General features: G+C 39.2%; 3 protein-coding genes across 7 annotated transcripts in view; 2 read left to right on the forward strand and 1 right to left on the reverse strand.

Moving 5' to 3' along the window:
* atm (ATM serine/threonine kinase) overlaps positions 1-4,160 on the forward strand; it is a 34,964-nt gene extending 30,804 nt beyond the window's left edge. For all 4 annotated transcript variants that reach the window (XM_034700623.1, XM_034700625.1, XM_034700624.1 and 1 more), the window contains exons 56-63: positions 46-162; positions 321-470; positions 598-763; positions 2,093-2,179; positions 2,558-2,672; positions 2,946-3,009; positions 3,099-3,241; positions 3,319-4,160. In XM_034700623.1, coding sequence (XP_034556514.1) covers positions 46-162; positions 321-470; positions 598-763; positions 2,093-2,179; positions 2,558-2,672; positions 2,946-3,009; positions 3,099-3,241; positions 3,319-3,499 — 1,023 coding nt within the window. In that variant the 3' untranslated portion in view covers positions 3,500-4,160. The remainder of the gene's footprint in view (positions 1-45; positions 163-320; positions 471-597; positions 764-2,092; positions 2,180-2,557; positions 2,673-2,945; positions 3,010-3,098; positions 3,242-3,318) is intronic.
* A 435-nt stretch (positions 4,161-4,595) lies between these two features.
* LOC117825559 (transmembrane protease serine 2-like) lies at positions 4,596-11,251 on the forward strand. Its single transcript, XM_034701470.1, has 13 exons — positions 4,596-4,707; positions 4,951-5,074; positions 5,866-5,958; positions 6,086-6,199; positions 6,583-6,712; positions 6,816-6,926; positions 7,019-7,062; positions 7,216-7,378; positions 7,474-7,646; positions 8,406-8,507; positions 9,082-9,224; positions 9,872-10,024; positions 10,986-11,251. The coding sequence occupies exons 1-13, from the start codon at positions 4,693-4,695 to the stop codon at positions 11,001-11,003; spliced, it is 1,383 nt and encodes a 460-aa protein (XP_034557361.1). The 5' UTR covers positions 4,596-4,692; the 3' UTR covers positions 11,004-11,251.
* A 482-nt stretch (positions 11,252-11,733) lies between these two features.
* bace2 (beta-secretase 2) lies at positions 11,734-26,738 on the reverse strand. 2 transcript variants are annotated; one of them, XM_034701469.1, is made up of 11 exons: positions 26,145-26,256; positions 25,861-25,929; positions 25,565-25,652; positions 21,752-21,840; positions 21,378-21,594; positions 18,409-18,540; positions 17,783-17,917; positions 17,366-17,467; positions 16,790-16,939; positions 16,507-16,675; positions 11,734-13,211 (listed from the first exon to the last, which is right to left on the reverse strand). In XM_034701469.1, exons 3-11 carry the CDS (start codon positions 25,613-25,615, stop codon positions 12,970-12,972), a joined length of 1,287 nt encoding a protein of 428 aa, XP_034557360.1. In that variant the 5' UTR covers positions 25,616-25,652; positions 25,861-25,929; positions 26,145-26,256; the 3' UTR covers positions 11,734-12,969. The 2 variants fall into 2 exon arrangements, with proteins under 2 accessions (XP_034557360.1, XP_034557359.1); XM_034701468.1 differs by lacking the exons at positions 25,565-25,652; positions 25,861-25,929 and having other exon boundaries at positions 26,145-26,738.
* Positions 26,739-27,541: the final 803 nt, after the last annotated feature.

Genomic DNA, 27,541 nt, shown 5'->3' on the forward strand with positions numbered 1-27,541 from the left:
TTGCATTTTGTCTTTTGGTAATCGATCCCCTCTAAATGTCCTCAGGGTCAGGATGACTTGCGGCAGGATGCAGTCATGCAGCAGGTTTTCAGCATGTGTTCCATGTTGCTGCAGCGCAACACAGACACTCGCAAGAGGAAGCTCAACATCAGACGATACAAGGCAAGATGCATTGATTACACGTGTTGTTTCATCTGATCTCTTTTAATTAAAGCTTTGCTCTTTAGTTTAAAGAGAATAACAAATCATGACTGGGTTGTTGTTTTCTTTTGATTTTGTGTGATTGACTTGTATCTCGCCAATTTTCATCGTCATTCCAGGTGGTGCCATTCTCGCAGCGTAGTGGTGTGTTAGAGTGGTGTTCAGGAACTGTGCCTATTGGGGAGTTTCTGGTGGATCCAAGTAATGGAGCACACAAACGCTTCAGACCGCAGGACTCGACAAACCTCGCCTGCCGTAAGAAGATGATGGTAATTATCTTTTTATTTGAGCCGGTTTGGTTCATGAGTCTTTGCCAATTTGTTTTGTGTAACCTGCTGCATAACTGCAGAGACTAAAACCCTGACCTGTTAATACAGTGTCTTGCTGTCTTTACAGGAGGCCCAGAGACTTGCATTTGATGAGAAGCTACAGGCCTACAGTGAAGTATGTAAGAACTTCAGGCCAGTCTTCCGGTATTTCTGTATGGAAAGCTTCCTGGACCCTGCAGTGTGGATGGAGAAACGGTTGGCTTACACCCGCAGCGTGGCCACCTCTTCTATAGGTACAGACGTGTACATTTACCCCAAGTCATTGGTATGAATACAGGGTTCCATAAAACGGCTCTAGATTAATTTTTTTAATTGATTACTTTTATTTTATATTTTTTAATTTAATTTTATTATTTATTATTTTTTATTTCATTTATTTTTTTATTTTTTTAATAATTTTTATTTTACTTTAGTGCTCTATTATTCTTATACTACTCTTGCTACTATGTCTGTGTTGCTGCAACAACCAAATATCCCCCCAGGATCAATAAAGTATTATCTTATCTTATCTTATCTTATCTTATCTTATCTTATCTTATCTTATCTTATCTTATCTTATCTTATCTTATCTTATCTTATCTTATCTTATCTTATCTCAAAGTCATGTTTTGATGTGAAAGAAAGTTTGAAGTGGGTGGTTCATTTAAACAAGACTAGAAAGGAAGCAGGCCTCAGGGTTCCCACACGTCCTGGAAAACCTGGAAAATCTGGAAAGCATGGAAAACAGTTGACCAGTTTTCCAGTACTGGAAAACACCTGGACAATGGGAGAAAAAATAAAATGTCCTGGAAAATCACTTATTGTCCTGGAAAAATATTCCAACATGACTGCGTGCGACCTGACAAGGTTAAAAAAACACATTCCCATTCAACATTTGTGGCCTTTTTTGTCATTCAGTTCTATTTAGGTTAATCAATGCACTAATCCTCTTATTATTATTATTATTTATTTATTTATTTATTTATTTCAGTAAGGCAGATTCCAGATTCCTTTGCAGGCTCTTTTGTTTTTTACTTAGCTAATCATATATTTTTTGAGAAAAGAGAAAGCTGAGATGAGATGTTGCCCATTAATGTTACTTGGTTGCACTAATAAAGTGCTGTGCATCTGTGGTTGCATTATTCTATAATAAATTTGCCATAATCTTTAATCATGTAAGAGATGATTTCATGGATAGCCATAGACTGCACGTCATTCAATTTAGACTTTCACTGATAGGAAGATATTAGACTATTGAGTAACTAAATTAGGAACTAAATTTAGACTGTCATACCAGCTTGATCATCATTGAAAATGTCCTGGAAAATGATCTCTGGAAAAGAGTGGGAACCCTGAGGCCTGCATTAAATAGGAAAAGTATAACATTGTATTTGTTGTTTAAGTCCAAAGTTGAAGTTGATTATGTGCAAGGATCCCTGGTTAATTTAACTCATTTACTTGTAACAGTCAGGTCATGTTTTAAATTCAATCATATAAAAAACAGTGAGAATTAAATATAACACATTGTGAGGACTGTAAATTGACGATGACCGGTAACTTTCTGCTGTTTTTTTTGTCCGTAGTCGGCTACATTGTGGGCCTGGGCGACAGACACATTCAGAATATTCTGATTGATGAGCAGACTGCAGAGCTGGTGCACATTGATTTAGGTAAATATATATGTATATTCACTTATGAACATTGCAACATCATTCTTGCCTTCACAAAAGCGTGTACTGAGCTCATTGTTATAAAGAAATATGAAGAGGTCTTCGAAACTCTGAAGCGGACCCATTCTAAATCTAGTAAAGATCATCTTTCATTTCAACAAAAAGGATTCAATGGCTCTTATTGCACGCTTAATACTAACTGCAGTGTACAGGGCTTGAAATCAGCCCAGGGGCTTTCCAGGTCAGCCTCTCTCTTCATTTTTTGATGGCACGCTCTGCATATCCTGTTTGAAATACCTACCGAATATGGACTCATGAGAGTAAATTATTGTATCAAACACATCACCCTGTTTCCTTTGCATGCTTTTTGTTTCCCAGGTGTGGCCTTCGAGCAGGGGAAGATCCTCCCCACCCCCGAGACTGTCCCCTTTAGACTGTCTAGAGACATTGTGGATGGAATGGGCATCACAGGAGTGGAGGGAGTTTTCAGGAGGTGTGGAAAGATCCTGGTTGTCCGAATAGTCTAACCTCTTGACCTGAAATCTATTTAAACACATAGTTACAAATTCACCTCAAAGCATATATTCACTTATTCCTGAAAAATTTCCAAAACATGGCACGTCTTTTAAGACTGACATCTCACCTCACAGTCAGACATTTTCTTTTCTTGCAATAGTTTGAAAATCAACTTGAGCCTTGGATTTTTCTCGCAGTATTGCTTAGCATGATCATTGTTTTATTGGTTGAACCTGTTTTCTTCCGTCAGATGTTGTGAGAAGACTATTGAGGTGATGAGGAGCTCTCAAGAAGCTCTGTTGACTATAGTAGAGGTAAGAACATTGACAGTGGCCCACACAGTAACACCTTTGAAACTGCCCCTCCTCATGTTAATGTGTTAATGTGTTAATGTGTCATGTAGGTGCTGCTGTATGACCCTCTATTCGACTGGACCATGAACCCATTGAAGGCCTTCTATCTGCAACATGACGAACAGCAGGAGCTCAACGCAACCCTCAGCTCCACGATGGGGGGAGACGACATGGACAACCACCGTAAATCCAGGTGAGTGACTATTCATATGATAGTTTTCATCTCTCCTAACTTATTTCTCTCTTGACATTATTCTTTTCCTTCAACAGTGACAGTCAGAGCTTCAATAAAGTGGCGGAGCGAGTGCTACTGAGGTTGCAAGAGAAGTTGAAGGGGGTGGAGGAGGGCACGGTGCTCAGCGTTGGGGGGCAGGCCAACCTTCTAATCCAACAAGCTATGGACCCAAAAAACCTCAGCAGACTCTTTCCAGGGTGGCAGGCCTGGGTGTAGACCTTAGACCTCAGACCTCAGCGATACTGAAAGCAACAAGTACAATGGCTTTTGTTGTATTTCTAGCCTCTATTTGATATAAACTGAATCCACTCTCAGTTTTTGCCTGTGCCAATCTCAAAGAACACGAAGGCAATTACTTTGCATGAATAGGAAAACATTACATGGCACTTTCTAAACACCCACTGGTCCAAATCGAATGTTCCTTTTGAATTGTTATTTGACATTCTGCTGCTTTGCACTATATCCTGAAAAGGGTCAACTTATCAAATGCTTGCAATAGTTCTTACTAAACCTTTAAAATCACAACTTCAGTTTTACAAAAACCTGAGCATTTCCAAAAGACTGCGATGTTTGAAGAGACATAAACTGTGGGCCTGAAATGGACAAGTCTGTTCAAGTCATGGTTACTGTAAAGTTAAGAAGGGCTTTTGTATGTAACCTTTTGAATGTGAATGTTTTATTATTTTCAGCCTTTTTATGAAATGATTTATAAAGAAAGCTCTTCACCTAGAAAAAACACTTCTCACTGTAATGAAGGACGTGTACAGATTTCAACTGTTCAACAGCAACTTTGTTTTAAGTCGCCCGTTCTGTAACAAAGGCTGCTCTGATGTGAACGATGCATTGATGTGAATAAAAGTCCTGTCTTTAAATGGTGTAATATAGTAAACTAAATTCATTTTCTATAATGTAAATGTGCTCATTGCACGTCACATACACTAGCTTTAATACTCAAGCATAATGTGTTTCCCTGTATACAGTGTATGCAGTGCAGTACCTTTCCGTTGTGTACTCTGTGGCAGCACTCAGTCACTGGCCACACTGACAGCCTGCAGATAAAAAGTTGTTGGGTGTTTATATAAGATAACATTCCTTTTTGTACTATTTGTGTGCTCAGGAGAGAAACTCTAAACCAATGCTAATGAAGCATGAGGGGTGGCCACTCTTAAGATCATACAAACTCTTTGTTCTATCACAGGCTTGGGAGAATTCTGAGGACAGAGCAGTGAAATGTGAGAGGAGAGAACCTACATAGCAAGTTGACTCTCAAAGCTCCACTTGCTTTTGGATCTTTGAATGGAAATTATTTAATTTTCTGCATGCAAGATTGATGCTTGAATCTTCACAGGGAGCAACATTTTCCATAACACCCATCAATCGATTCCAAAATACTGTTGGTTAAAAAGAAAATGGCTACAAATCCAGTAAGTGATCATTTTTATTTTTTTACTTTTAGAACTCTGACCTGTAGCACTACCAAGGTAGAAACAATGTGTATTTAGGAAATATGACTAAATTAAATGAGGATTCAGATTTTTAAAGCTATTGAATAACCTTTTTATATTCATATTTGACTTATACTTCTGATGATTTACACCCCAAAATCAAATTATTACATTTCTCTCTCTCCAAATTTTAAATGTATTTTCTCATCAATTACACCCTAGTATCAAGAGTCCGGTTCTTGGAAACCTCCTCCACCCCGCAGTCCAGATGTGAACCCTCAGTATGTTCATCATCTGACCCCAAATCCTCCACCTGAGATCAGCCACTCCATTCCCAAACGCAAAGGTAGTCCTGTCTCCTTTTCTGTGTACTGACAAATACTGCTGATACTATTTAAATGTCAAAACAGAAACTTATTTTAAAATAAGAAAGAATACAAGAATATATATGTATGTATTACATTTATCAATAGTAAAAGATATGGACCAGGGGTTCCCAAACTTTTCTGCTCATGACCTCCAAAACATAGGTGCCAAAGACTTGTGACCCCCACTGTCCCTTGAAGTGACTAAATGTTGCCTCATACTTCATTTAGCTGGTCTGCAGAAAATTAGCCACTGACATACATGTTAATTAACTTAAATAACCATAACCTGAGGAGTCATCTGGCAATAAAGTAAGGCTTAAACTAATGAAAAAAAATATTTAAAGGGTTTATTTCAAATGTAACTTTTCATTTTTACAGTATTTTTTACAATAATAGGAAAAATGTGCTATGTGAAATTGTATATTTTTAAAAACATTCTGGAAGTCTTCTCACGACCCCCACTTTGTGTCTCGCGACCTCCAAGGGGGTCCCAACCATAACCCCACTTTGGGAACTTCTGATTTAGACACTAGTGAGTTCAGTTTAAAAATAAATCTGATGTTAATGCATTTTGATTTACATTTCCAAAAAAACATAGTTACTCATTGTTTATTCTTGTTTTGATGTTAGCCACATATAGCCATCATTTTATATTTGATAGAGGTACATTCATTGTTTTTTCAAATAACATTTTCATATTAATGGATTGATAAAGGATAAGCTTGGTGAAAATGGGTTTGGAGTCACAGTGTGTGCGATGTCCTGACAGGTGTAAAACAGAGGTGTATAAAGTTCACTGCGGCTGCTGTGATCAGCCTGCTGCTCCTCCTTCTGGTGGCTGGCGTCCTCCTTGGTTATTACTGTGAGTGCAATATTGATCCCCATCTGCGTCTGTAATATAATATGCAACTATAATAGTGACCTTGAATACATAAACTGTATCATCACACTGTTTTATCTCATTCCTCTGTGTCCTCTTTGTATCCCAGACTCCTCGCCCTGTGTGCACGGGAGGCAGTGCGGTGATGGGGGCTGTGTGTGGGAGTCTCAGTGGTGTGACGGAGTGATGGACTGTCGTGCAGGCCAGGATGAGGCTAACTGTGGTAAACAGCTTATTCCGGAGGGGGTTCACTCACATCTAGAGTCATAAAACATGCAGTTTACTGTTTGAAAGAGTAGTTATATATACTTTCAGTGAGATTACATCAAAATTGTGTTCCTGTTTTTTCCAGCTGGATGTAGTATTTTTCTTATTTTTTTCTTATTTCATTAAAAAAATGTGTAAGAAAAGTTTTTTTTTTTAAATGTTGAATTTATATAAAAACTTTAAGTAGGAGACTACTTATACTTACATTGAAATATCAAACTTGACTGCTTTGCCTGGTAATTGTCCATCATCCATGTTATGTTCCCTTCTGCCCTCTTCACCTACTTGCTTCTTTTCCCAACACGTCAAGTCAATTTTGTATTTGTTGGTTGTGCTCAGTGAGGGTACATGGTTCGAGATTCCTACTCCAGATCTACTCCACTCAGAGTAAAAACTGGAGGACAGTTTGCTATAAGGGCTGGAGCGACCTGCATGGTAGAGCAGGCTGCCAGCATATTGGATACAGCAAGTAAGACACTCTTGCTGTTTTTCTTTACTCTGACATATGAATCCTGGAGAATGTAAACTTTTAAATAATGTTATGTTTTTTGTCTTGCTGTGTGGTTTGGAAGAGGCACATATTTTAAATCAGGTCCCCAACAGATTGACTCCAGTGATGGTTTTGTGATTGTGAAGTCTAACTATAAACCTGATGAATCTTTACTGCAGCAGGTTGTCCTCAGGTTAGTGATATATTGATAATAAACATGTGCAAATATGAAAATGCTTATTAAACGTGCTCTCAGTTATACTTAAGTATTCTTTTTATCTGCAGCAGTACCTGCCCAAACAACAGCGCAGTAACATTGCTTTGCACAGGTATGCAAACACGATTTAGGAACACAGCAAATGAACTTGCATTTTTTTTTTTAATCCCTTTTTAAATACTCATGGGTTTTATGACAATTTTTAACCTGCTTGTACAAAAGCCCTGTCACCACATATCTTCTCTAACAACAATTTTGTCCTCAGATTGTGGGAGTGGGGTGAACTCAACTAGAGCAACTGGGATCCAACCTGCCTCTCTGGGGGCCTGGCCATGGCAGGTCAGCCTGCAGGTTGCAGGCTCCCACCGCTGTGGAGGAGCTATCATCTCCCCCTACTGGATAGTCACTACAGCTCACTGTGTGGCTAGGTGAGGCTGTGGTTCTTTAATCACATTCTAAAGCAGTGTTGTGTTTAAATCCCGCTTGAATCAATCTCTGATCTGTTGCTTGTTTCTGCTTGCAGTGTCTCCACACCAGGAGACTGGGCAGTGTACGCTGGGGTAGTGGAATCTTTAGGCACCCTTTTTAACCCCTCATACTCTGTGAGCCGTGTTATAGCCCATGAAGGTTATGACAGCAAAACTCATAGGAGTGACATTGCTCTGATGAAGCTGTCTAAACCTCTGGACCACACAGGTGCCAAAAAACATATTTTACATACTCAATGCAAAATATTTCACAAATGAACGGAGCAAAACTAACCCCATTTTATCACATGTTGCACACATGCAGGTAGACCTGTCTATTTGACTTGATTCTCCCAAATGGCCTTAACCAGAACCTCTCAATCAATCTTTATCAATCAATCTTTATTTGTATAGCGCCCAATCACAGCAAACGTTATAAGGATAGGATCCAGTCCCCTCTTAAGACAGGACTCAGTCTTATCATCTTAATCCACCATGAGCATTGCACCTCGCAGTATTTAGCTAGTTACAGCGGCAAGAAAACATTTCCTTTTAACAGGCAGAAACCTCGAGCAGAATCAGACTCATGTTAGACAGCCATCTGCCTCGACTTTGTTGGGGTTGGAAAGAGGGATAGAGGAGACTAAGAGAGAGATAGAGAGAGATGATAGAGATGATAGTATTAGAGACGTCCATAGGGAAGTGACAAAGTGACTTTTAGAGACTTTAGGTACAACAAGCAGGCCTGCATGTTGGGAGCAAACAACAAACAAAAACTGAAAATTAGTGAAGTCATGAAGACGAGAGTGATTGAATGATCAGTGAATGACTCATTTATTAGGTTATAGTAGGTGTAGATTTCTTGAACTGTGTAAAAACTGTGTCAAGAGAGCACAGAAGCAGTGAGTCTCCCTCAATAACACCTTATCATGAGGAACCACATTTTTCCTTGCACACATAACAACAGATCTTTTATTTTCTTTGCTAGTTTCCAGTAATATCGGACCTGTGTGCCTCCCAAATGTTGGTGTAAACACCACTAACAATCAGAAAGGCTGGCTAACACAATTTTCCGGCACCATCAATGGAGGTAAGATCAATCAATCAATCTTTATCTGTATAGTGCAAAATCACAACAAACGTTATCTCAAGGCGCTTTTACAAACACAGCAGGTCTAGACCGTACTCTATGTTGAATTAATAACAAAGACCCAACATCAAGACAGGATAAGATCCAGTCACCTCTTACTGACAGGACCCGGTTTTATCTCATCTTAATCCACCTTGAGCATTGCACCTCGCAGTATTTAGCTAGTTACAGTGGCAAGGAAAAACTTCCTTTTAACAGGCGGAGACCTCGAGCAGAACCAGACTCATGTTCGACAGCCATCTGCCTCGACTGAGACAGGCTCCTTGTGGTTGTTAATGACAAGATAACTGTGAATACAAGATTATAAAAGATAAATATTAGGATTTGATGTCTACTTATGAAGTGATCTCATGTTTAACTACCACTAGATGGAGCTCTTGGACTTTTGTTCTGCTTTCCTTGCTAGTGTTTGTCCAGTTCCACATACAATGTCTATGAAACAATAATAAACTTGACAGACTAGATGAAAGATGGTGGATTTAATGACTTAATGTAATGTCTTGTTGTTTGACAGACTCTGGCTCTCCCTACCTTATGGAGGCTGAGGTTTTTCTCATGGAAACTGCAGACTGCAACAGCACCATGGTTTACAATGGCAGAATATCACAGGATATGTTCTGTGCCAAAGGGGTGGAGACATCAGACAATATGTGCCGGGTAAGACAAACAAGTGACACACACGTAGGCAAACAAACGTTGTTCTGTAAGAGGTGTGAAGGACAAATGTAAAAACCAGCACAAATAAAATGGCTGTATTGACTGACAATGACATGATCCACCCATATATTTAAACATGTCACAGTGTGGTTTGTTTATTGTGAAGCTAGTATCAGATTGTTCCCCTGCCTTCAGGGTGTATTTGTTTAAGCATTTGCTGCAAAAGCATTTGTTCAATGTTGAAAGTCAGTGCTCATAAGAGGAAAAAAATTCCTTATATTGTGATAATGCTTGCATAATTCAGCTTTTTCATGTAAGCATTCTCTGTTCTTGAAAGAATTCAGAGCATTTCATGCTCTTATGTAACTTGCTTTGAAGATTCAAACAGACAAGCTCTGTTCTATGCATATGGTAACAACATAAAAGAAACGGTTCCACTCTGGAGCTTAACTAAACAGTTCTTTTCATCAAGCTTATCGAGTCCTGGAGAGACCCTGTATGCTTCTCAATCTGATAGAATAATATTAAGAGTTAAGATTTCACCAAAACGGATATTATAATATCCTCATAAATACTCAAGATTATGTGGAAATCTGATAAGTGAAACAAAAAGACAATTCTCAGTTTTGTGCTGAACATTTTCTCAGACTGACAGCGGTGGACTTCTGGTATCCCTGAAGGATGGCTTATGGTGGCTCATAGGGGACAGCATCTGGGGGCAGGACTGCATAGAGCCTAACCAACCTGGTGTTTATAGCAACATCACCTTTTATCTGGACTGGATGTTCCAACAGATGAGGGTAAAAAAAACTATCTCTCCCTCTTTTCCACTTTCTCAGCCCATCCAACCGAGGCAGATGAGTCTGGTCCTGCTCAAGATTTCTGCCTGTTGAAATCATCTTCTTCTGTGCTTTTGTGTAGCCATGTGGTAGCTTGGTAGATGGGTGTTGGGTCATTTTAAGATGGAAAAAAAGATTACAGTCTAGAGGTGCCCTTTTTGTGTCATGTGGAATCTTTTATCATGATTTGAAGCTATATAAACATAAATTAACTGATTGACTTGTTTCGACTATTTAACAAAAATCTGATTCCAGTTTATTTAAAGTTTTTACATTATGGTACTTGTAGTGTGAGCGATTTTTGTCATTCATACTGAACATAACAATACTGTATTGTTCAGACATGACTCATTTTCTTGTTTGAAATTTATTTTCAAATTTTTTTATTGACAGTCATGATAGATTATTATAATTATTTTTGAATAACCAGTAAAGATAAACCATAGTATAGATTATTTAGGATTTAATTAATTATTATTTTTATTATGTATTATTATTTACTATTTAGTTATTACTTCTTTATTTTTTTTACTTTTTAACTTAACTTTTTTAATTGCTAATAATTTTTTAATTATCACAATTTTATATGCTGGTTTACTTTATACTTTTTTTGCACTATCTACTTTGCTGCTGTAACACTTTAAATGTCCCTGTTATGGGACGATTAAAGGAATATCTTATCTTATGTTATCTTTAAAAAAGAATCATCATTATTTCTACAAAGTAATTTTAAAAACACTTTATTACCATAGTTTATTGTCATAATTTGACATTTTGTAAGGTATGTTTACATGATGACAGTGGTTACATTATGAACCATTAGTATGTTTAGGCGATGTTCTTCATATTAAAGCATGGACAAAATGAAAATTCTTTTTAGAAACTAATTATATTGTTGATGTGTTTGTTTTTCTGTTTACAGAAGCATCAAGATGACTGATGTCAAGCCTACTGATGAACTTTCTGGGATGTTGTTTCTTAATAACGGGAGAGAAAAAAAATGTGTATCCATGCTTCAACAGTATCTTTCACTGTCACATAACTTATTTCCAGCATGATAGAACTTTGTAAGCTTCTGTCTTCATAATTCATCATCACCTCTCTCTTACTCCCCTCTATCCCTCTTCCAAGACCCAACTCGGTCGAGGCATGATGGCTGTCTAACATGAATCTGGTTCTGCCTGAGGTTTCTGCCTGTTAAAAGGAAGTTTTTCCTTGCCATTGTAACTAGCTAAATACTGCGATGTGCAATGCTCATGGTAGATTAAGGTGGGGTCAGACTGAGTCTTATCCTGTCTTGAAGTTGGGACTCTGTTCATAATTTGACATAGAGTGGTCTAGACCTTCTATGTTTGTAAAAGCGTCTTGAGATAATGTTTGTTGTGATTTGGCGCTATACAAATAAAGATTGATTGATTGATTGATAATTCACACCTCTGCTTGTGCAGATGTTGGCCTAGCTGATGTAATAAGTTCTAAGAAACAATGCATACATAAATCTTTTTTTGTTTGTTTTATGAATGTATATATTTAAACATCTCTACTCTCGCCTGTACAAAAATGATTTTAAGTTTTCATATAATTAAATGTGATATTTCCGCCACAACACAAGATGTCACTCTCACAACACATCAAGCTTCTCACTGACTCTGAAATGATTTGTTCCTGAGTAACCTTTTCCAGAAAAATATTTATTAATTTAAAAAGATTTACATCTTTGATTTGGTCACAAGTTCTTTTGTTGACAAAACATGGACAGTTTTGGGGACAAAAACTATGCTTATGGATAAGGGAACATTCAAAGATTCAAGTGTTCCTTCGATTGTACTACTCTACTTTTTGGCAGATGGTGACTGGCTGAACTGATGTGCAGCAGTCTCAAGGTAGAACAGGTTTTACGTGTTGTGTCATTGGCTTTACATAAGCAGCTGTCAGTATGTCAAGAAACTCACTTATTGCATATGGACCGGTCACCCTTTTAAAAAGTAATCTAAAGTCAGCAGGTAAGTAGAAGGAGTGTGTCCTTTGGCTGTAATGTAGATTTGTACACAATGAGCTGAGTTTGTACTAAACATTCAGCATCTAGTGGCTACAAAACACAATTTGGAAAACTATTACAATCACATTCAAAGAGAATTAAATATAGTTAGTGGTATATAGGTTAATCAAAATTACATTAACAAAACAAGTTACATTACAGATTGAAAACAAAAGATCTTTAGATTTATAATACAACTTTGATTGACTTCAGAAACAAAGTGCAGTTCAGCAGAGTAAGTCTCACGCTGCTGGTGCATGTGTGTCACTTTTATATGACCAGTCAGCGGAGGCGTCAAGGCACAAACAGGGCTGTAAATCTGTTTTTCACTTTAAGTGAAAGTCTTTCTATTTAGAGTGATTGTTTAAGCAGCTTTTTAATTTCAACACACACAGGCGTGAACTAAACTCCTTAGAAGATGTGAAGGTTAACTCTGAAACAAAGTATGGCACAACAAACATGACATCACTGATTACAGGGATAATTAAAGTCTTAAAAATGCACCAATGAGTGTTTCCCTCCTGCTGTTAGGAAGAAACGTCATACAACATGTGACATATGACCAGTAATCAACTGAGGCCAAGTAAGATGTGCCCAAAACATGACAATGAAACATAATTAATACATCAATATCTGTCTTTAAGAGTTGTTTTCAGGGTAAATGTTCCCTTCAAGAAGCCATTGATCTGTCTGTTTCAACCTCCACAGGGCAACCTGATGAGTTCAGTCTAGAGTCTGTCAGGCATTCAGAGATGAGTGTCACTGATTGGTGCAGGTTAAGTGTAACCCCTATGTCCTCTGCTGTGGTTTGGCCCTGCATGCTGTCCCCCTGTCTGATCACCCTGCCCTCCTGTTTCTTTCCTCTCAGTCACTTGATGCGATGGCGGACCAACGAGGACTCGTCAGTTATCTCCCCCGAGTGTCGTCTGCCTCGGCAGGGCAGGACTAATAGAAGCAGCAGGATGATGAGGACGAAGGCACAGACCGCCATCAGGGCGTAGGAGATCACCCAGAGGAGAGGCTCCTTTAGCGGCCCGCTAGAGCAGTTGCCTGCCACATCTGCTGCTGAGAAGGGTCCTGCGATCTCCGACAGAGCAATCCCACTGTTCACTGCAGGGAGAGAGAAGACTAACAGTTACAAAGCTCTTTTGTGACCAAGCGGCAACCTCTGGTCTCAAACTATGAAGCCCATGCAGAAGTGTTATAAACTGCAGTTCATCGAGAATCCGTTTGAGGCTGTCTGCAGAAACACCGGAAACCACATAGACATGAATGGGAAAAAGACGATCTTTGCAGCATTAATAAACATGTTTACAGCCTGGTTCAAAAAACGGCTTGGCTCTACAGTAGCTAATTTCTCTATCGGCACACACTGTAGGGGGGTGAATTTTTTTCTAACGTGACGGTTCAGAAGATATTAAGATTACGAGTTTTTGCCCAAATAAGGACATGACTGACTTGACTCCCGGTCAGGAACACATAGCTGTTGGTTAGGAGGCTCAAACTTCACCCCTTTACGCCACACTCTGCCTGGTTGAGTTCCGCATTTCCAATATGGCTGCTGCCGTTGATTGGCTTCAAAACAGCGCTCAGGAACGGATGGGGTGACGTCACGGATACTGCGTCAATATTTTATACAGTCTATGGTTTTGACCAGTGGAGTCAACACAGAAGAAGAAATTAAAATGTGAAATCCATGAGAAAACATGCTTGATGTTAATGTAAATGACAATTAAAATAAACACGTATTGCTTTTGTCAGGCAGAAACCTTGAATCTCCATGTTTCATTATTCATCTATTGTTGATTTGGGTCACCCTGCTTGTCAGTTGGCATTACAAAATGAGTGATCAGCCAATGAAACATATTAAACAGCGCTTGTGACTGAATTCCCTTCAGTGTTTTCTTATTTAAAAACACTGTTTTTTTTATTTCCCTGGAAAAGTTATGGAGATATGAGGCTTCAGCCTGACAACCTGACGAGTGGCAGGTTGAGAAGGGCTTTCCTGTAATCAATTTGAGATTATTTTACAAGTAAAAGTTTGGCATCACTCTGCTGATTCTGAACAAAAGTTTACTGTTTAACTATCAAGCTTAGATGTCATGTGAGTTGTACCAGCTTCAGTTGTTTTTGACTGGTAGAAACTCAGCACTACCATCAAAGTTGGTTGCATGCTGTTGGTTTACTTTACATGAAGGTAACTTATTACTTGATAGGAGTTTTTTTTTCCTTTTAGATTCAACCAGCCATCCTAGGAATTAAAGCTGGGAACTTTACTGTCACAAGCCTGTATCGCTAACCTTCAGCCTACATCAGCTCCAAGTAAGTTTGCTAAATACTGAACAAAAGTGATCTTTGTACTTTAAGATGAGAATGGGAGGTCTTGTCAGAGCTCATATTTACACAGCAGTACAAGGAAGTAACACTGTGTACATTTAAGGAAGCAATGAATAAGGAGTTTTTTAAAGCCTTAATCAGTGAACCTGCAAGTTGTGGTTTATATTACACAGCATTGTTGCATGTAGCAGATTCCCTTTTCATGAGTTAGCAATTAGTCAAACTACTTTACAGAATTCTTAATGTTGATTTTTCTTCTTTTCTGATTAAAGGTAAATGTCTAGAAGTCTTGCAAAAGTATCATGAACACATTAGCAAAAGAAAAATTAAAGACAGACAGTTGAAATATATCAGAGATCGAACACATAGCCATTTTGTGTAATCTTAAACAGTTGCTGCTCTGAACAACTGTGAAGCTGTATTCGGCCTGCTGCAGTGACGTTCCAGACTCCAGTTGCTACCATACCATAGACTGTATAAATAATGGATGTAGTATCTGTGACATTACCCATCTGTTTCTGAAGAGCTGTTTGAAGCCAATCCATTTTGGATATGCTGAACTCAACCTAACTTCTGTCAAGTTAGTGTGAGGTAAAGAGGCGAGCTTTGAGCCAACAGCTTCAGTGTTCCCACCTGTCAATCAAGTCAGCTGTGCCTCTCATAATGGAACAATCGTAATCTTAATATCTTTGAAATTGCCACGTTCTGAAAAAATTCACCCCCAGTACAGTGTGTGCCAATAGAGAAATTAGCTATGCAGACTGCAACTGTTTTTTGTACCAGGCTGTAAACGTGTTTATTTATCTTCCTTCCACCCACCGTTATGAGGAATGTAAGATCTATCTACAATAAGGTGGACGAGCTAACCCAGCACCAGAGGGAATACTGGCAGAGTAGCATCATGCTAACACAGCTAACGCCAGACACAAACGCCACATTGGAAGGATTTCACCTGCTGTGGGCGGACAGGATACAGGAGAGAAAGACTGAACTAACTGGCGAAGAAGGCCAGCTCAGTCCTGGACCCTGTGGAGGTGGTGGCTGACAGGAGAACTATGGCCAAGCTGTCGTCTTTGATGAACATTTTTTTCTATATATATTCTTGTTGAAATTCTTGTACTGTACACCTTTTTGTTTGCTGCTTTAACTCCATGAATTTCCCTGTTGTGGGACGAATAAAGGAGTATCTTAAATAATCCTATCTTAAGATCGGCTTTTTTGAATTGGTGTGTATGTGGTTTACGGTACTTCCGGAGCCAGCCTCAAGCAGATGCTTGAGAAACTGCAGTTTTTAACACATCCGCATTGGCTTCAATTGTCGCGGCCAGAGTTTGACGCTTGGTTGCTACGGACTTGCTGGACTCCAGTGGCAACAGCTACTACTATCCTTCTCATCACTATCCGTCTCATCTCATTTTTTTCTAACGTGGCAATTTGGAAGATATTAAGATTACGAGTCTTCCATTGAGAGGCACAGCTGACTTGATTGACAGGCGGGAACACTGTAGCTGTTGGCTAGGAGGCTCAAAGCCCGCCTCTTTACGTCACAATCGCTTGACAGCAGCCATATGGCTGCCGCTGACGATTGGCCTCAAAACAGCGCTTCAGATGGAGATGGTTAAAGTCACAGATACTACATCCATTATTTACACAGTTAATGGTCTACACCTGCTATGTTTGTAAAAGCATCTTGAGATATCGTTTGTTGTGATTTGGCACTATACAAATAAAGATTGATTGATTTATTGAAGGGTCATCTTTCCTGTATGTGTTGAATGTTTTAGTCTATTTAGGCCACTCACTTATACTGGACCTGACATCAATCTAAAAATCAACATTAGGTATTTGTGTGATTTTTGTTCATATGCTGGTGACTTATTAAGAATGGAGTCCAAACTATCTAGCAAACTCTCTGCTATGATTTATATGGTTCAAAACTTTAAACAGAGAACAACACATAAAAGGTACTGTTGTATGAGTCTGACAACCCAATGCACAGTACTCTGTTTCTGTGTTAGCAGGTTAGCATCCAAACCAACATTATGATCAAAAGCAAATGCACCCTCACCGGCACAGTTGCTTAGCGCGAAGCCCAGTCTCCGTTGGGCGCGGTCAAACACCACGTAAAAGCCTTCCATAACAGTTGCACCTATTACCAGTCCATTGGATGAGGACGACACGCCAAAACGAAAGCAATCTAAGGTTCCATCCACATCTGTGATTGGTTGAATGTACAGCTGTGAGACGACAGACAAACAAGCAGAGACAAAGGGAGAGCAATAAATGTTGGTGTGTTTTAGGCGGATGGAGAAGGATTAACTGTGTCTTAGTGTTAGTGTTTATCCAGCTACCTGAGGCAAGATGGTGATGCGAAAGGACTGGCTGGTGTTTGTTGCCCTAAGATAGATGGACAGCTTTGGGAAAAACCTCCAGGGCGTCTCTCCCTTCATCCAGCATGCAAGCTTTGTGCCCTCCCAGAACCCTGAAGAAAACTCCTGGATCTAAACCAAAGAGAATAAAAGACAAAGGGAGACAGAGGAAGAAATACAGGGTTTAAGACAAACAGACTGAAAAAAAAGGTCAGCACGGCACCAAAACAGGTTTTGCTATTCTCTTTCATTTTCCCATTGATAAATCTACAGGGATATGGGAACATTGGTTGAAAACACTGCTTCCACGTTCAAATTAACCTTGAGCATTATTTGTGTGCGCTAGCAAAACATGAAAAAGTATAAACAGAATGGGGATAAACACATAAAAGCATTGGCACACATGCATGCACACACACACATTTTTATATCAAAGAAACCCCTCATCCTTCCTCTAAAAGCTACCACGTCCTTGAACAGTGAGTGTGTGTTATCCTCCCCTGCATCTCTTTTGCTTTGACATGTTTCATCATTGTCAGTAGCAAGACAGCAGCGTACCAGAGAGCCGCGTGTGATGGCTGCTACCACGGCATTGAAGACGTTGACAGGAAGACGCAGCAGTGTCGTCCCACTGTCAACTATAGCTTTATCCATGTTATACTGAAAGACAGGGAGAAAGAGTGAAGTGCAGTAGGGGTTCTTTTAGTTCAACAGACTCCTATAGAAGACCTTGAGCGAACAAATAAAAGGAATAAATGAGGAAGTTGCCAAAAAAAATGACTTCATGCCCTTGCAGGCAAGCTATTCAGACTCAGTTTCATTTCCGTGTTGTAACCTTGATAAAATCATCTCACCTAGAACAAATGTTGAAAAACTAGTTCTGCTCTACTGCTTCTAGATAAAAGACATATTTTATTTCTGGATGGCGAGAGATGGTGAGAAAACTTGAGAAGAAAAGCAGAGTTTGAAGTTTACCTCCCTGCAGTCCAAGTCTAGATTCTGGTCGCCAACCTCCAGCTTCAAAACCTCAACTTGGTAGTACCACTCCTCTACTACAGGGGTGTACCACACCGACCCCCTGTAGAGAGTTGGTTCAGCGCCTCCCATAATCTGAGGAGGAATGAAAACACAATTACACATTGAATCACTATTAGGATGTAAGAACTGTACATCCTTGTGTTCCTATTCTGCCATAACAAACAAATTAGCACACCGTCCACACAAACAAGCACCCTGCCATTTTATCCATCTGTCTGTATCAGTGGGTCACATGACGGAGACTCAGTGAGTGAGACACCTAGGCTGTGTGTATAACAGTGACAGACCTGCTCTCAGCAGGATGCTATCTTAGCTTAATTATCTCCACTCTAACTAGACTTGGCTTCCAATGTGGAAACAACATTAAAAAGGAGAACACCAGCTATTATGTTTTTAAATGTGCTCAGCTTCTTTGTCTGATCCATTAAGGACAGCTTTTTTATGAAAAAAGGAGCGCAACCCCTGAGTAAAAGATATAACATTTATACTTTAAGCAACATGCAGTTATTGTTAAAGCTATTAGACAAAAATACATAACATGACAATCTCTCTCATCCACTCACAAGACTGCCCCCTGCCACGTCCACTGTGCTGCTGGCTGACAGTCCAGCACCACACATCTGGAGGGAAAAGATGTCTGGAATTCCCGTCTGTTTCACCAAAGAGTTGAAAAATGGTTCCACGGACGAGTCGGGCTATTTGAGAGAGGAAAAATGTAATCATTATCTCATATCCAATTATTTCAGCTTTATTTATTTAATCAGCATTTTACACTTGAAGTTTGTGTGAAACTAAAAGCAAATTATGTACTATTTTCTCTTTTCCAGTTAATACAGTCAGAACATCAAAAAAATTTCAGTTCATAAAGCTAAATATTTTACCAAAGTACTTTTAACAAAATTCAAGTTGCTTGGATCTTGATTTTTGTAAAACATATATGGAGCAGGAAAAGGTTATATCTAAAAAATAAAAAATATTCTAACTGTACGCAGATGATTCTTATTTACTGACCTTTCAAATACCAATGCTGCTATAAAAAATGTAGAGTTCTAATGATGACATTTTTCACAAAATTAGGTACTATTCTGACCCCTGTGCATACACGAATACTTCACAGCAGGTATACCTCTGCAGAGAAAGGATGAGGTTTCTCCTTTTCTTCTCAGGCAGGTTTTAATGTCAGTGTGGTGGTACCATGCCACAGATGACAAACAGCCCTCAGGCAAGTTGAACCTGAACTCTCAGGAGACATCAGCAGCACAAAGTGGCCTGTGTGGGCAAATCTGCCCCTCCATCACAAGTAACTGATCTAAAAGGTTGCTTTAGTCAGCACTGGATGAAGGAATGTATTCTGCTGGTGTAAGCTGACGTCACTCTTTTCTTATCAACAACAAGTAATCACAGTGAAGATAGCTGATCTTCAGCACCCTGGGGTCCATGTGTCTATCACACAAACATCAGATGAGCTCTCTCTCTCAATTCAATTCAATTCAATTCAAATTTGGTTTATTGCCATGAACAACGAGATATTATTGCCAAAGCACATAAATTCATACAGTACATTATATATATTCACAACATACTACACTCACCATATATACATTAATCACACACCATATTCATTACATATTATATTCATCACACACATATCAACCATATATTACATATTTTATATGCATTAATGAACGATGGTGTCACCTATACAGCATATCTCAATGTCCTCACCCGATGCGGCGCGCTCACAAAACCTCCACCCAAAATCAAACACCATGGGATGGTACATCCCTCAGGCTGTGACAGGCAGACACATATTTAGCAGCCAGAGGAGCTGCTGACCCTTCCCCCAGGAGAACTGACAGTTTCTCTTCTGGGGTTAATGTTGGGAAGTTTGGTACCATTTTAGTAATGTCCCTGTAGTGGGCATCTCTTAGTAAAGAGAACTTGCTGCAGTGGAGGAGGAAGTGCATCTCTGTCTTTATGTCCCCTGTAGAGCAGTGAGCACATAGACGCTCCTCTCTGGGCAGCCATGTCTGTCTGTGTCTCCCTGTCTCTATAGCCAGCTGGTGGTCACTCAGCCTGTATTTGGTCAGGATACATCTTTGTTTTGTATCTCTGACACTGTACAGATATTCAGATAATTTATAATCACGGTTTAGGGTCAAATAACAATTCATCCTACTTTGGGTCTTTGTTTGGTTTCCCCAGTGATCTAAATACAGATCTTTGGAGTGCTTCATGATGAGTTTAATTTGGTTGTGTTTTGGATCAGTGCTGATTGGAGTCTCTCTCTCTCTCTCTCTCTCTCTCTCTCTCTCTCTCTCTCTCTCTCTCTCTCTCTCTCTCTCTCTCTCTCTCTCTCTCTCTCTCTCTCTCTCTCTCTCTCTCTCTCTCTCTCTCTCTCTCTCTCTCTCTCTCTCTCTCTCTCTCTCTCTCGACCCCAACTCGGTCGAAGCAGATAGCAGTCTAACATGAGTCTGGTCTGGTAACATGATAGAACTTTGTAAGCTTCTGTCTTCATAATTCATCATCACCTCTCTCTTACTCCCCTCTATCCCTCTTCCAAGACCCAACTCGGTCGAGGCATGATGGCTGTCTAACATGAGTCTGGTCCTGCTCGAGGTTTCTGCCTGTTAAAAGGAAGTTTTTCCCTACCTCTGTAACTAGCTAAATACTGCGAGGTGCAATGCCGGATTAAGATGAGATAAGATTGAGAGTCCTTTCAGTAAATGGGGACTGGATCATATCCTGTCTTGATGTTGGGTCTTTGTTAATAATTTTACATAGAGTATGGTCTAGACCTGCTATGTTTGTAAAAGCGTCTTGAGAATACGTTTGTCGTGATTTGACGCTATACAAATAAAGGTTGATTGATTGATGTTTTTGTAACCCAAATAAACACAATCAAACAACAGAAAGAACATACTGAATTGTTAAAATGTCTATATATATATTTGGATTTTTATATTAAAAAAAATAAGATTAAGTTAATGAATTAACTTAGGACATCAGTAGCATACTAAATTGTTAAATTATTGATATATATTGTATCCACTTTAGATTTGTTTTAAGTCATCAAATATTTGAAGGAGGAAAAATTAAACAGATTTTAATACCATCAGGGTGTTTCAAAAAACACGTGTGCAAGACCTTTAAGAGAAAGACAAGTAAATAAAAAGGAAGGATTACCAAAAATAACTACAACCTTATATGACCTTAGTTGTAAACGTCACTCAGAGGTTTGACAAAAATGTGGGACAGATGGAATTTATTTGGAACTGCTCTGCCCTAATACTATCAAGTCACTTATTTTTCCAGCCCCGCAAGATCTCTTTATTTTTCCATTGTTGCAAAGTACATGCTTTATAATCTTAAAATAAAATTGATGTAATAGGTAAAAAATAAATACAATGATAAGTCTAGTAAGTTTAAAAAAACACCATCAGTATTCAGCAATTACTATCTATCCTTTCTGTCAATTTGTGATTCCTTTTAAATGTCAAGGATTGCATTTGAATTATTGGGCATCTCTCACCCGTGCCAGCATTGGATAGGCCAGACCAAGGATGCCCTGCCAGTTAACCTCAGGAAGGAAAAAGCCATCAGAAGTGAGGATGGCAGCTATGTTGATGATGATGGTTCCATTTGGGCCCTTTGGGATTGAGACCCGGTCGATGCCTAGTTCCCCTTCCCAGTTACCCTGGGTGTACCGAACAGCTACAGTCCGCCCAGTTGATTCATATGAACTGGAGCTAAACACAGGGGAAGAAGCTCAGATGTGTAGAGATTAAACACAGTGTTAAACACAAATTAAATACATGGCATTGATATCAAAATATAACCACCACGTTGAAAGATCAAAAGCAAACAAAATAAAGGTCTTCTACTCAAAGTGTTCCAACCACTCACAGTGCAGTGTTGAAGTAATGAGTAATGAAGGGGTGTGGAGATGCTGCCACGGCAAAGTTACTGCTGCCTGTATCAACCAGGATGTTCAGCTGAAAGACACAAAGCAGAGTGACTTTTAAAAAACCATCAAACTTAATCCCCGACAAAACGACTCCACCCTGACCTTAAAATCTCTTGGACTCAGTTTACAAAATTAGAGTCGTTCAAACTTTTAAAGTTTAAAGCTGCAGCTTACTCAAGTTCAAATTCTGTTTGTAGCATTATAACTTTATGATACTTTTCATATTTATACCTTTATTTTGATTCAATAGAGGTTAAAAAAGTGCTTCACAAAAGACAATAAAATAGAATAAAAGTAAAAGGAGTAACAAAATTCATAAAAATATAAAAAACAAGGATGGATGGATGGATGGATGGATGGATGGATGGATGGATGGATGGATGGATGGATGGATGGATGGATGGATGGATGGATGGATGGATGGATGGCCGGAAGGACTGATGGATGGACATACTGATGGATGGACTAAAATATGAATGAAACCTTTATTGTCCCAAGGGGAATTCCCTTTGCCCCAACAGCATAAAAACACATAGATCACAAAGACATCCTCAGCCATACCAGACAGCCCATAATAAACATTAAACACAGTTACTGGAAATAACACCATGAGAGCATTGCATGGTTGCTTATGGGGAATTTCAAGTGCCAAGTTTACTAAAGCCTAGGGTGCAAAGTCCAGACTGTGTATCGAAGCTTGTAAAGCAGCTGAATGCAACGCCTGCAACAAAGGATGTGATGCCCATTTTGATTCTTTTGCATCCTGGGCATTCTGTACCTGCTGCGCCCTGAAGTTAGAGGTGTACTTTCAGACCAGAGGGGGGGGGGGCAGTGGGTCTTTTGTGGGACCTTGAGTTTAAAATAACAAAACAGGTAGACAAAACTGATATCTGTTATGGGGGCTCCAAGTAACAAGGAAACAAATGTCTTTCAAATTTAGGTTAGACAATTTTTTTAATGAAGAGCCTTCATTGTTAAATATACCCAAAATAGCTGTATTAAAATATGATCAAGATAACATCTTCCTGGGATTCAGCATTAGAAAGACATTTAATCAATTCTTGAAAAAAGCTCCTGATCCGAGTCATTTTCAAAAAATCCCAGTGTCGCAAACTTGCATGAAAAGCTTATATGGAACTAAAATAACTACCAACACTCATATAATTGCTCTCTAATGTGTGATCTATGAGTCAAACAGAATAGCCTCTAGATACTAACATGAGTGTGTGACCCATCATGGTATGTGTCATGTGCACAGTTGGGACCAGCTAACAGCTCTTGAGATAATGTTATCTTCCAGGCATCAAGTCAACGAGCAGGAACTAATTAGCCAGAAGAGTACTGTCACCTCCAACTACAGAGTGCTGGCCACATTAACACTCAAGTAGTGAGCATTCCTCACCGTGATGGGGTCATAAACCTAATGCCCCACAGCCATCTGATGACTCAACAACAAAGAGATCTATACAGTGTCTTCAGTCATGAAAAGTCTATAAAACCATAGATGTCCAGTGAGCATGCTCAGAGAGAGGCACAGGGAAATGTAACTGAACCAATCCACCAATCAGCACTGCCCTGTGGCTTCTATTGTTTTGGACAGACCTGAACAGCAGGAAGTAGTTTTTAAAGAAAACATTCAAGCGTTTTACAGACAGACAAAGAACAAAAAAAATGACTTGAATGAAGCAACATTCTCAAGTGTGGTTCCTAAAGCCTATCACACATAAACCATGTATAACTACAGTACAACCCCTTCTTCTTTGTACAGCACCATTTCCTAGGAACCACAAGTGTCATCATTTTTGCTTTGCAGAACACATCTCACTTTCATGTCATTATGTCAAACAGCTAGAAAATATAACTCTGGGTATCAACAAGTATAGATGAGCACAGACAGTCTCTGTCAGATCCCCCACCATCGTGACTGTGCCATTGAAAATCCTACTCCTGCCTTGCAGATGGCATCAGTCCACTCAAACAAGGCCTAAATTAGCCAAACAGGCCTTTTAGGAAACTACTGGAATCTTGAGGGGAACGAGGTGAAGCAGGGGCATTTCTTTATCTCCATACCAGCTTCCTTTTCTCTCACACTTTACTCCCCTAGCTCAGCTGCTGTGCCTCAGGCTAAATTTCCTCCTCCTCCCACTGCTGCGGCAGCCTGCGGTCGCCTGCAGTTGAGCATTCAATGCCTAATTGGCAATGGCTCCATGGCGGCAATGTGCATCTGCTACCTGTTTGTACCAATTAGCAGATGTGAGGCTCTCTAGCCGACACCTCAGCCTGGCTGTGCCATATGCTAACAGATGCAGCAATTAGTGGCTCATTTGAATAGTGCCTCATTTAACACCACGGCCCTGTAATCACATCATCATTTAGTCTGAATAACATAAAGTGTATTACTCAATACTGTTGAGTTACAGGGCGTTTAAACCATCTGAACCAATGTGGGTTAAGCTCTGCTGGCATGAATAACTGATGTAAAGGTTTCTCTGAAGTCTTGAGGAAGAACTATTTCTTCTTCTATCTGTACTGGAAGAAGTTCATACAATTGTAGTGATGTAGCGACTCTACTTCTTAAATCTATGGAAAATTATATAACAGAAAATTGACACAATCTTTGCAAGCACAGACATCACAGTTTCTAAAAATGCATCATCCTGGGTGCAACGTTTCAAAGAAATGTTTGTTCAAAAACATCAGTGTTTACTTCCTCTTAAGCTTCCCCGGGCTGTGTGGAAAACAAGTCACCTGACACTGACACTGACATTTTTCACAACTGTCAATATGTCATTTTAAGAAACTCGAGAACTAATTCTCTCTATATTCAAAGCTAGTTTCATTACCTTGGTATCATGTCTGCCGGGTCTCTCTTAAACAGACTGGAACAGTTAATGGAACAAAACCATCAAATGTTTTTAGTCGCACCTTTTCCTGCTTTCCCCTGCTTTGAAAAAGGTCAGGTGCATCATCCACAACGTCCTGTGCATGCAAAATACTAATACACTGTTTATTATCCCTGAACACTTGACCTGTAGTAGATTCAACTGTTGATTTTGTGAGCCTGAATGCTGGTTGTCAATGACAAACAGCTACCACACCTGTCCCTGTCCCTGGCAATCAGATATGAATAGTTATATACCTCTTTACCTTATTAAGCTTAATAATACATTCAACAAGTAGCAAGTGTAAAGTTTTAAACACCGTAAACTATGTTACTCTATCCAGAAATCACATATTTAGACTAGTTGTGATGACTTGTTGTCGGAACTGTACTCTGAGCTGTGCCAGCAAAGAGTCTTAAAAGCTCTGATCTGTTTGATTTAACATACCAACAATGGATCAAGTCACTATTGGGATAATTCTTCTTTTTCAAACAACTCAAGACACGACAATAACGTGAAGCTTCAAACTTCCAATACCCTCTGGCATAATTTCCTTTTGTGACAGGAGGATCATTCTTCCAAGTCTGCCAGGAGCATTTAGTCACCCCTAATCATTAATATGATCTTGTTGGGCGCTTTACATAACAGGCCTAAAAAAAAGAGGTTAACCATGAAATATAAAGGCACATGTTCATTCACTCCAAAAAGAGAAAACTCTTTGAAAAGGCAATAGGGTTATTTTTTTCCAACTCTGGGGTTGCTCTTTGCTCCCGGGGAGCCTCATAATCCCCGTCAGCTGCCTGGTAAGAAACAGCAGTCCTCCCAGGCAGCATCATGTGAGTGCATGTGAGGGGGGTTTAGTCTACCTACATAGCCCAAGGCCCGGAAGACTTGTACCAGCTGCTTGCACCTCGCACCCATGATTCTCTCCTGCTTTGACTGTCCTCTAGGACGGGGCCTGGAAATAAACAGCTGATTTTGCAGTAAAAGTAGTGCTACAGAGCAGAATAAAACACTCTTCTTCCCATGACGGAAGTTTTTTTTTTCCTTTTTCTTTTTTTAATGCTTGGAAATATAAAACACTCGTAAATACATCAAAACAGCAGATATTGCATAGACAGTTATCTAAAACCCCAGGGTGGAACAAACACACCCAGTCCACTCACACTCAGCCCCCTTCATTGGATCACATGATGGATCCACCAGACCCTTTTCACACACAGCAACTGACAGACCTGCCACCAATGAGTGAAAAACACACATGGCCCTATATGAATACTATGATACTCAAAGGGGAAAATTTAAAAATAAATAAATACATGTTTTTCTAAAATAGAATAAAAGGAGACAAAATAGCTTAAACATTTGGACACCACAACAATGATCAAGATGTGAAACAAGACATTAGATGTGCCAGTTACAGTATATATGTATACAAACAGTACATTACCTTTTGGCCTGGGGTACCAAGGGACATTTCTATATAGTAGCCTCTTCCAGAGTCCCCTTGCAGGTTATTTACCATGTCCAGAAAGTTCACAGTCCCGGTTGGATCAGAGGCCAATGAGAGGCCGTTTCCATCAGACGTTAACATGACTTGCCTCAGAGGAGTCAAATCCACAGCCGAAGATAAATTGTACTTCCCTGTATAGATTTTCAGCGGTATTGAAAATAAACACTTGCATGGAACGAAGTACAAACTTAAAGCAAATGCCCTTATCACAAGAGAAACGGTGTTTGCCATGTTGTTGTTTCTATAGCAATAACAAGGAAAGTTTGGGGGAAAAGGTCTCCAGCTCCTTTGCTCAAAGTTTGCAACTCAGCTTAAGTTTTGAGTTCAGCCATCATTAAAACGCCACTACCGCGGTGACCGTCATCACGGAAACGACGCCTTTTCGCCGTCAGTAAATATCTAAACATACTGACATGGTAACACGCTATGTCACTGACTACAATTGCTCGCCTGCAGTCAACGAACTTCACGGAATGTTTCGCCTCCATCCAGTCAATCCGACAATGGAATCAAGCTCGACAAAACCACGAATAACCTAACTTCCGGTTGTTTAAACTTTCAAAATAAAAGAAAACAAAGTATTTGTTCGTTTTCGTAAAAAATAGAGCTGTGGTTTTATGTGGAAGCGTGACCCTCTTTTTTAAATATACAAAATAAATAGTGTTAAAATAACAAAACACTTTATCAGGGAAATGTAGCCAAAAAGAGGAGGCATGTTAATAATGTCAACTTCTTCAACACTTCCTGCTATACCTCGTGGAGCTTGTTTTATATCTCACAGAAAAGTGAACAATTTTCAAACCTAAACAAACAAATAAAAATACTAAAACATTATTATGCGGGGGGGTTTTTTTGTTTTTGTTTTTTTAAATATATTTTGTGTTGTTTTTTTCCCCCTCTTATTTTGAAGGTAACATAGCCCAACCATTTGATTGACTGATTGACTGATTTTTATTTTATTTTTTATCCACCTTTTAATAAGTTTAAACTAAGAAAATTACAATACATAAAACTGTGCACAATACCCCCCACCCAAAGCCGCTATCCAGTACATCAAATACAAACATAGAAAATTGACTGCATAACATAATAATAATAATAAATACATTGAGAATACGAACATAAATCAAATAAAGTAAATACGTAGATAAAAAATAGAATGTTAAGATAAATAAGCAAATAGCGACATACAAACATAACAAAAAAAAACAACAGCAACAACAACACAAAACAACGACAACAACAACAACAACAACAAGAGCAAAAAAAAAAACAACGAACAAACATGGAATTGAATCTGAATACTCATTGAACAGATATGTTCGGCAATAATA

The sequence above is a fragment of the Notolabrus celidotus genome, chromosome 14, assembly GCF_009762535.1.
Source record: "Notolabrus celidotus isolate fNotCel1 chromosome 14, fNotCel1.pri, whole genome shotgun sequence".
Classification (NCBI taxonomy): Eukaryota; Metazoa; Chordata; class Actinopteri; order Labriformes; family Labridae; genus Notolabrus; species Notolabrus celidotus.

Bases quoted from the DNA above. Each gene is read 5' to 3' on its own strand.
- LOC117825559 (XM_034701470.1), top strand. The intron at 7,647-8,405 runs GTGCCAAAAAAC...TTTCTTTGCTAG, and splicing joins TAAACCTCTGGACCACACAG to TTTCCAGTAATATCGGACCT. The intron at 8,508-9,081 runs GTAAGATCAATC...GTTGTTTGACAG, and splicing joins TTCCGGCACCATCAATGGAG to ACTCTGGCTCTCCCTACCTT.
- bace2 (XM_034701468.1), bottom strand. From the start codon at position 26,438: ATGGCAAACACCGTTTCTCTTGTGATAAGGGCATTTGCTTTAAGTTTG. The intron at 17,468-17,782 runs GTAAACTTCAAA...CCTGTCTTTCAG, and splicing joins TAGACTTGGACTGCAGGGAG to TATAACATGGATAAAGCTAT. The intron at 13,212-16,506 runs GTGAGGGTGCAT...CTCTCCCTGCAG, and splicing joins CGCGCTAAGCAACTGTGCCG to TGAACAGTGGGATTGCTCTG.